Here is a 10,200-nt window from a genome sequence, read left to right on the forward strand (position 1 = left end):
TTTCTTCATCCCACGCCGGCTTTTTTCTTTAATTTTCTTACATTCTCATTTCAATGCCTAATTTCTAACAAGACATATCTTAATAAGATTATCAATTGAAATACTTTTATAGAAAAGATACAAAATTTAACATTTATAATATATTATTATGTATTTACTAAAATATATTTATAATATATTTATTAAGATTGTGACCATCTATTTTAAACGATGAACCTACTAGTTTTGTTTTTTTTTTTAAAGAATATTATGTATATATTAAAACTTTTTACTTAATTAATTAAAATATATATTATTTTATATATTTTTAATATTATTTTGTGTTTTAGCATATATTTTATAAATTTAACTATTTTGATAATAAAATGTTCTTAAACTTTATATATTCAATATATTAAAAATAAAAAAATTATCTTTTTATCATTTTTGAATAAAATCTTTCTTTTGTTAATATTCTTAAAAGTCTAATTAGAATTCTTATATTAATTTAATATTTAATATTTAATTTTTAATGTACAGTATTATGACTGAGATATTTTATGGAAATATATATTATTAGATCACGTGAGTATCCGTATCTCACATAAAACATTGTACTTTCTATACTTTATAAGTTTAAAAATATGATCGAATAATCGACGAAACATTGGTTTTTGATAAATTGGTTAGGTTAGGTATGGCAGAAATTATAAGATTTTATAATTCATTAACATTCCCTGGGAAGAAGGGAAAATGATTTTATATTACAAATAGACGAAATTGATATATTTATGATAGTAGATGGAACTATAATTACTTCTGTACAATTTTCTGTGACGACGGAAATGACAATGGAAAATCATGTACGTTAGTACATATGCTCCTTCCAATTTTTTATATTAATATATCGTTACTAAAACTGTTAGGCTGCATCGGATCGGATCGGATATAGCTTAAAATTCTATCCTATCCGCACTGTATTTATTGGATCGGATCAAATATGACATCCGCATTTTTTTTAGGTTGGATCCGATTCGATCCGTCGGATCGAATCGGATATCGAATATATCCGCATCATTCAAAAAAAAACTATTTTAAGTTCTATTTGGCTGTTTTTACAAAAAAATATCCAAAAAATTTATTTTTTATCTGTTTAAGCCTATTTACTCATAAAATATTATTAATAATAGTTCTCTTGAATAACAAAAACAAAATAATAACACAAGATTTAAGTTCAATTATTCTAAGTTGAAGTACAACATAAAAAATTGAAAACAAAATATCATAAAATTCATAAAATAACACATTAAAATTCATATTACATTAGAGTTTACTTTCTTAAACTATGCTATTTATATGTAATGTGCGGATATGCGGATTTACGGATCAGATCCGTGGATATCACTGCTGAATCTGCAATCCGATCCGATTATAGTGTGGATCGGATAATATCCGCAAAATTCGGATCGGATGCGGATAATTACCGCGGATATGCGGATATTATCCGATCCATGTGCAGTCCTAAAAGCTGTATTTTAAATTGATCTAGAATGAATAATTATTTAAAATTTTAATTAAAAATAAAAATAATTTATATTAGTTTAATTTTATTGTATATCAATCATTTTTTTATAATAAATTCAATTTACAAAAATATTATACACTATAAATTAATTATTAAATTAATTTATATTATATATGTGTGTTATTTTATATATTTTTAATATTTATTATATATTTTATATAAATAATTAATTTCATGACTAATTTTTATATAGTAAGATGATTGTTCTATTTAAAATCAAACACCGGAGTCTTAACAATAACTACCTTATCTAATAAGATTTCTATATTTTTTAAAAGCAATGAAATTAAATCCCAAAAAACTTACAAAAATTCTAAATGCAAAAATTAAATCACAACTTTTCTTTGCATTCCAGTCCAATCCTAAATAATCTTTCCATAATACATGAAATTTGTAATACACCAAGAACAAAGAAATCCATGTAAAGAATAAATTTTCCAAAACTTTCTAAAAGAACTTATTATATACTATACTATTTCAAACACATGATTTGATCGACAAATCAAACCACTTTCATCTTCCACCACCCCCTCCTTTCTTTTTCTTTTACCTCTTTTAGAACACAAAATATTAATTATTAATAATTACAATATCTACTTTGGTATATACTCAACCATGATGCTTCCTATGCTGACCAAACCTTTTCCAACAATAGGGGCTAATGTTACCACAATATTTTCATCTTCTTCAGCTTCCAAAATCTCCAACACCTTTGATATTGCAACCAAATACTTAGTCTTTGATTTATGGCTACCATGTGGCACACTTGTAAAAGTGCCAACAAACTCCGCTTTATCTGGCCCACTCAGCATTTCTTCATCATCATCAATATGAACATCAAACTTAACGTCTTTATCACTATGCAAATCAACAATCTCCATAACCAAAACCTCTTCCTCTCTTTCCTTCTCCAATTTACTTCTCAATTTCTTAGGCCTATTAACAACAAGACTTACCTTAGAATCCAAAACCAGAGGAAACTTGGTAATAGTAGTAGTGATTGGATCTTGTGATGATGCCAAAAGTGAAGCCTTCTTTTCTTGCCTTTGCAACTTGGTTCTACTTGGTTTTGGAGAAGCATTAAGCCAAGGAAGTTCAACTTCTTCATAAACATACCCTAACTTCTTAGTATCAAGAGAATCTCTTATATTAACACGAACAAGATTCAGATTCTCATCATAGAAGAAAAATTCGGAATCTAACCAGTCTTGATCATCTCTATAATCTTTTCTACCACCATCCAAAGAAGTCCAAATCCCCCATAACCTATCCAAATTCGAATGATGAGGATAGAAAATGGGGTCTCTGGCCGCCGTATAGAACGTTCCCATGTCTTCCTGGCTCGGAAGATCGGCCCTTCCGACCCATTTATGGACGGTGTTATGGGGAGCAAGCTCAACCGATCCAATGGCCGGTTGAGCTTGATCCCCATGACGATAAACGCCGCCCATGAAAACTTCTTTAGTATCGGCCAAAACCATTTGCTTGTACATGAATGCAAGGTTATAGTTGACTTGTTGATCTTGAGTAGTGGATTCAGCGTTGACGTGGTAGTTAAGGTCAACGATATAAGGTGGTAAATGTCTTGGGTCTCTAAGGTTGTGGTAAAGTGAAGAGTTTGGATCTGCAAAGTACTTTGGCATTTGCATGCCTTCAATGGAATCCCAACTCCAATATGGGACAGCGAAATTTGGATCCCCAATTAGATTCCCCAAGATTCTCTCAAAGAAATAGATGTACCAACGGTGGAAAGGGTAGAAAAGCCATGATCTATGGATGTCAATCTTTAGGTTTTGGAAGGGGGGTTTTTGAGGGTAACCACCATTGCAATAAACACAATGGACTTTGGCTTGTTGTATGTAATTACGTGGGTCATTTTCAGGTAGTGATTTCATTATGGCAATGCCCTTTTCTAATTTGGCCATGTACTCATCATCTAGCAAGTGGATTGGTTTTCTAACCCTAAGAGGAGCATTTGGTTTTGCAAATTCTTTGAAATCTATGATCTTTAAGGGTGAGGGTAGAATTGGACAACAATATGGTAGGGTTATTGCATTTGGAGGTAGCTCTACAGGGCCACACTTTGCAATATCTGGGGAGATTGCTCTTGATATGTTTTTCTTGTTGAAAACAGAGGAGGGTGAAATGTCATTTATACCCTTGAAGGCAATGAAAGGGTTCCTCCATGTGGATCTCCATAGACTAATATGGGGTTGATCTGTATGGTCATTGGAGGAGTAGTGGTGGTTGTTTTTGCCGTGAAAAGTGGTCAAGAAGTGAGAGAAAGCATTGATGTTGGTGAAGAATGAGGTGGAGATGGTGGTGGTGTTGATGAGAAAGAAGAGGACAATAATGAGAGCAAAGAAAGTAGATAGAACCCGTGAAAAAGGACTCATCTTTTTCTCTGTTTGATACCCTATTTACTCTGATTCATTGCCTATGCCCCTTGCTTGTTGGGAAGGTGTGTATAAATAAGAGAGAAAGAGAGAGGAAAAGTAAATTTCAAACTTAAAACACATGCACAAAGGTCTATAATGTAATTGCCAATAAGGCCATATTATTCACAGAAAACAAAATATCTTTGGTATATAATGCTTTTGGACTCCAGGATGAAATCGTGGAAGAAATGTGTCCAGTAATTTTAAACGTGCGGGAGTCCACATTCTAGTTGAATTATACTATGCACTGCAAGTCTTGGTCTAATAACATTTATGTATGTTTTGCTAAAGAGTATTACCAACGGCATATCTGTCAACTTCTACCAACTCTTATTTATAATTGTGTTTCATGGAAGTGTGTTTGTAGATGTGTCTAATAAAAATATCTTTTTTATAGTTGTGTTTAATAGAAGTGTCTTTATAAATATATTTTCTGGATGTGTCTCTTTATATATGTATTTAAAATATATTAATTATTAGACACATCCACGAACATACTTCTATGAAACACAATTATAAATAAGAGTTGACAGAAGTTGGCAGATAATATATTGGTACCCTATACTTTTCCATTAGGATTCAAATCCTAGCTATGACTAAAGTAAAACTCATGAGGAAAAAAGAAGAGGTGTTGTGTGTTAAGATGTATGATTAAAAAAAAAAAGTTGAACTATATTATGGTGAAATAGTTGAAAATTATTATATAATTTAATATATTTAATTAAATTAATATTTAATAATTTTTAATTATTAATTTTACATAAATTTTGGTTAATATATACTTTTTTTTTAATATTTATAAATTTTTAATAATATATATTTTATACTTATAATTAATTTTAATGGCTAATTTTGATATATTCCTAATATAATTATCAATTTATATCAATTTTGTTATTAATATTTAAAATTTATTTTAAGTTAACTTCTATACATTTGTTTCGCCTATTGGTAATAGTTTAATTAAGAGTAGGAAACATAATCATAAAATTAATATTAAAAAAAATTTAATGGAGCATTTTAAAAATTTTAAATTTGATGTGTATATAAAGTAAAACTGTTCTAAATTTTATTTTGCATCGAAGATAATTGATGAAATGAAATCGATTTTATTTTAAACAGATAGTTTTACTTTGTTGAATGAATCAATTAAATTTTATCACTTTGTATAAAATTTTAAATAAATTAAAATCAAACATTTAAATAATAAATATCACATTTAATCTTAAATACTATTTATGATATATAGTTCTGATCCGGACCGTTAGAAGACTGACATTATAAATCGACATTATACATCATAACTCGACAATTTACATTATAACTCGACAATACGTTATAACTCGGCGTTGCATGCAACAACCACACTTGATGGACTACATCCTGAGAATACTAACTTAAGCATTGGAGTGCCTTTGCAGGTACACTCCCCCTATTTTGGATCACACTCTTTGCAAATGCAAGTTTGGACTTCCCAAAGATTTATAGATCGACGTTGAAGGAAATAACTCGGCGTCAATTTACAGAAGCCGAACTCCCCTCAAAGTATCCGTATAGGAACAAGTTCTATAAATGATATTTTGTAAAACTTAAAATAAAATTGGATTGAAACGCAATGGGACAAAAATAGTTACAAAATTTTTAATTGGACACAATGCTAAACCATATAAACAAAATATCTAATGAATATATAAAGATAAAACCAAAATTTATTTAAAAAATTAGGGATGAAATTTATTTTATTATAATTTATAATTTCTTGTAAACGGTAGGGACAATAATTCCTTGTAAGAAAATGAATGACTTGAAAAATCCCTTGCTAGAATTTCATCTTACAAGACATTGTGGCTTTCAGGATCATGGTGTTATGTCTTGCCTTCTTTCGTCATATGAACAATTCCTTCAACATATGTTTGATAGGTTGTGCTTTGTCTGATTAAATTTGGACTCGCATTGAATTATATTTTGTTTAGTTTTTTTGGGCATACAAAAACTTGCTTCATCGAAAAATAAACTGAAGAATATTAAAAAGTTTGGTGCCCCTGAGTATCTTCTTAACATAAATATATAAGGCTGTGGAGTGTGGATTTTCTGTTATCAATAATTGGTTATTCAATTTTATTAGAAGAACACATACAAGTCATACTAGATGGTCTTTAAGAAGAATATCGGACACTTTGCTGATTTCTTATATTTGTATCAATAATTGGTTATTCAATTTTATTAGAAGAACACATACAAGTCATACTAGATGGTTTTTAAGAAGAATACCGGACACTTTGCTAATTTATTATATTTGTATGTCAGACATATTTTAGATATAATATTTATTGATATTTATTTGACATAGGTGTTTTTATGTTTAACTGTGTTATAATAAAAATAATTTTTTTTTTAAAATATCTTTAGACACATTTAAATATAATCATGTATCAGCATTTTTTAATCTTATTTTTAATATATATTTTTAGAATAAGTTTACAAATAATATATATTATTATTTATTAAAATAAAAAATATTTTAAATATTTTATACAATTAAAAAATAATAAAAAATTAATTTATATTTTAATATCAATAAAATAATAAAATATTATTATAATTTATTTAAAAATACTTTATATTTATATATACCATGTTTCTATATCTTATAAAAATTTAAAATTTATATATTTATATATTAGTGAATGTTATTCTACCCTCTCTAAAGTAACATGTAAGTTATTCTCTCTGATGTGTCATATTCTAATTCGATGTTTATTTTAATATATTTGTTATATATTTATTAAAATATTAATTTAAAATTTTTTTTATATTAACTAAATTATGAACTAAAATATTGATGTGACAAATTAAAAATAGAAACATAAATTAATGTCACCATGAAAATTTTTAATTTAAAAAGTTTATCATGTCAAGTAGATCTTTAAATTTGGACATTTATTCTATACAATTTGGTTTCGAATTATATGAAAAAAAAGAAAGAAAGTAAAACACTTATATCTTATTTTTTTAAAATTAATGTAGCTAGTTTGGAATTATTTTTTTATGAAGGTCTGAATTTTTATTTAATTTTTGTTAAAAATTAGAGATTTTATGTGAAAAATAAAAAAATAATATATAATATTATTTTTCAAATATTTTTTAAATTTCCAACAAAGTCTAATGATCCGAAATCAATTTCTTATTTTTTATTTTATTAGATAAATTAGTCATCTAATAAATTGTATTAAAAATTTAAAATAAATAAATACCCATTAAAATATGACACATCAAAAAGTAATTTATATGTTATTTTAAAGAAGATAAAATAATATTTATCTTATATATTCTATATCATATCGTATTCTGTATTCATGTCACTGTTTTGTTGGTCCATCATAGAATATCACTATTGTTCAATTTAGACTAGAAATCTAAAATGTTTCTCGTTAGTAAAGGTAGAATCTCTACTTCTTGGGCATAAAGAAATACTGGATCTTGGAAGAGGTTACCCTGGCAGCAAGAATTAAATGCAGATGTTATTTCAGAGGAGGTAGAAGTTTTCAGCATCCAAGGCTACACAGTTGGTTTCAAGATGGGTCACATTTAGGGGACTAGCAAGTCTCGCCAAAATAAAATGAGTCTAAAATATCAATGTCTTATTTTATGGAATTGATAGATTTATAGACTAATTTATCCTAATTCAATACAAATAAAAAATAATTTATTACTATATATGTCCTCAAATTACAAAAATAAAAAATATGAATTTTAACTTAATTTTCAGTTGACAAACAATTTTAAAACTAAAACAAAATTTACAATACAATACAAAAATAGAGATAGAATTTTATAATAAGATAAAACAAAAAAAAAATCTTTGTAGAAATTAAACAAATTAGAGAATACTTTTACAATATTTAATTGCTTTTAAACGGTTAGTAGATTTAATTAAAAATTTTAATTATAAAAATTTCATTAAAAATTTGATAAAATTATATATACAAAAGGTCTTGAGAGCCACCAGATATTTTAGTAATTTTGATTATTAATTGATAACACAAATATTAAATTGTATTCAACAAATAAATTTTACTGATTTATATATATAAATTTTAGTAAATATAAGTTTAGACTGTATTAACTCATGTGTATAAATTTTAGTAAATATAAGTATAAATTATATATTTTTTTATGTGTGTAAATTTTTATAAATATAAATATAAATTATTATTGATCAAGTATTTACCTAAAATAATTATATTTATTAATCATGTAATAATATACTAGTATATATGTATAAACGCTTATTAAATAATTAAATTTTAGAATATATTATTTAACAAGTTCGTTTAACGGATAAAGCAATCATTTGAAAATTATTCAGAGACATGGTTATTTAAGAATCTGATCTGATCTCTATATGTTTATAAATCTTTATAGACAAATCATTTAAAAATTTTACAAACTACTAATAAGTTTTTATGGATAAAACATAAAACCTAATAGCCTACTAAAATTTTAAAAAATTTAAAACTAAAGAAGATAAAAATGTAACAAAATTTTGTTTAGAATAATTGAGTAGTATGCTATATATTTTTATTTTAATTATGTAACAAATCTAAGTTTAGACAAATGGAATTATGCAAAATAGTATTTAAATGTTATGCCAGAGATATGTCCATTTTAAACACCGTAACCTATGACCAAAAATAAAATAATAAAAAACCTACAATCTTGAACACTACTCGAGGACTTTATATTTAAACAATCATATGCCAATGCAATAAATAATGGACAGTTTTCAAACTTCATAGTACAATCCAAAGAAATAAGGCACGTTTTATGTTAAAAAAATATTATAAATATTATTAATTTATACAAAATTAATTTTATCTAAAAAAAAGAAACAAACTAAGATGAATCTAATGCTAATAATGTATATGTGCTATTGTGCTTATGAAGAGTTTATTGACTTTCTTGATTTCTTCTACGCAAGAATCTTTCCCTACCAACACAACTGTATTTAGTATTTACAGAAGCATACACACGCCAAAAAAAAATGTTATTTCACAATCTACATTGATATGATTATTTATGTGTTTTTATTTAATTGTTTAAATTTTGAGATAAAAAATTTTAATTTATATTATAATATCAAAATTTTTATAATTAAAAATTTAAAAATTGAATATTGTCACACATGCATTTCAAAAAAGAAGTTTTTATGTAATTAAAAATGCGTAGTAAATATACTATAATGTATTTCTATTTAATAACTTAAACTTTTGGAATAACATTTTTAGCAACTTTTGTTAAATTATTATAATACCAAACCTTAAAAAATGTTCATATTTGAATTAGTAATCCAAAAAATACTTTTTTAAATTTTAATGCAAATATGATGAAAACTTTCTAATCCAGAATCATGTAAGTGTTACTCTCAATAATGATCAATTTTAATTAGGCATGTAGATTAAGAAATTTTTTTTTTCACCTGTACTAAGAAAATAAAGTTTAAAAAAACATTTTGATACATATTGAATTATTAAATAGACAAAAGTTTAAGAGTCATAATTTTAATTTATATTATATTTGTCAATATTTTTAGTCAATAGTCTAACACTATATTTTTAGTTAATATTTTAAATATTATTGATTAATAATTACTAATTAAAAACAATAAATTATACTGATGACTATGTATCATTGCTGTATCAAATAATTTAACTGATGGTATTCAATTTTTTTTTTGTTAATTAATTTTTCATATACTCATAAATTAGTATATCGACGACTTTTTCTACCCTACAGACAAAAATTACGCTCCACGAAACCATCATAATTATTGATTGGATTATTTATATTATAAAAGAACAACTAATTAAGCGACCATTTATTTAATAGTTACGTAATAAGTGGCACAAGCAAAACATTAAACAACTCTAATTATATGTATTAACGTCTTGTTAGACAGTTTGTATTAGTTTAGCCGTATTTTTATTGATTAATTGATAAAAATTTTGGTTATAATATTCTTTAAATTAAAAGATTAGCACTATGGCACTATCTAATGGATAGAGAAGAATTTTTTTTTTTTAAAGAAAAAGCTAAGAAAGGAGAATAATGAAGAAATGCAAAAGCAATTTCTAGTGGAGCAGTAGTTTTTTGTATTCCCATAATTTTTGGGTCGAGCAGTTATTGGAAAAATTAATA

The 10,200-nt window shown here is 25.6% G+C and overlaps 1 protein-coding gene across 1 annotated transcript; it reads right to left on the reverse strand.

Annotated features, from left to right (window-relative positions):
- Positions 1 to 1,890: 1,890 nt before the first annotated feature.
- LOC112744321 (polyphenol oxidase I, chloroplastic) lies at positions 1,891 to 4,231 on the reverse strand. Its single transcript, XM_025793906.3, has one exon. The coding sequence runs from the start codon at positions 3,958 to 3,960 to the stop codon at positions 2,158 to 2,160; it is 1,803 nt and encodes a 600-aa protein (XP_025649691.1). The 5' UTR covers positions 3,961 to 4,231; the 3' UTR covers positions 1,891 to 2,157.
- Between the last annotated feature and the right edge of the window lie 5,969 nt (positions 4,232 to 10,200).

Source organism: Arachis hypogaea, chromosome 14 (genome assembly GCF_003086295.3).
Source record: "Arachis hypogaea cultivar Tifrunner chromosome 14, arahy.Tifrunner.gnm2.J5K5, whole genome shotgun sequence".
Classification (NCBI taxonomy): Eukaryota; Viridiplantae; Streptophyta; class Magnoliopsida; order Fabales; family Fabaceae; genus Arachis; species Arachis hypogaea.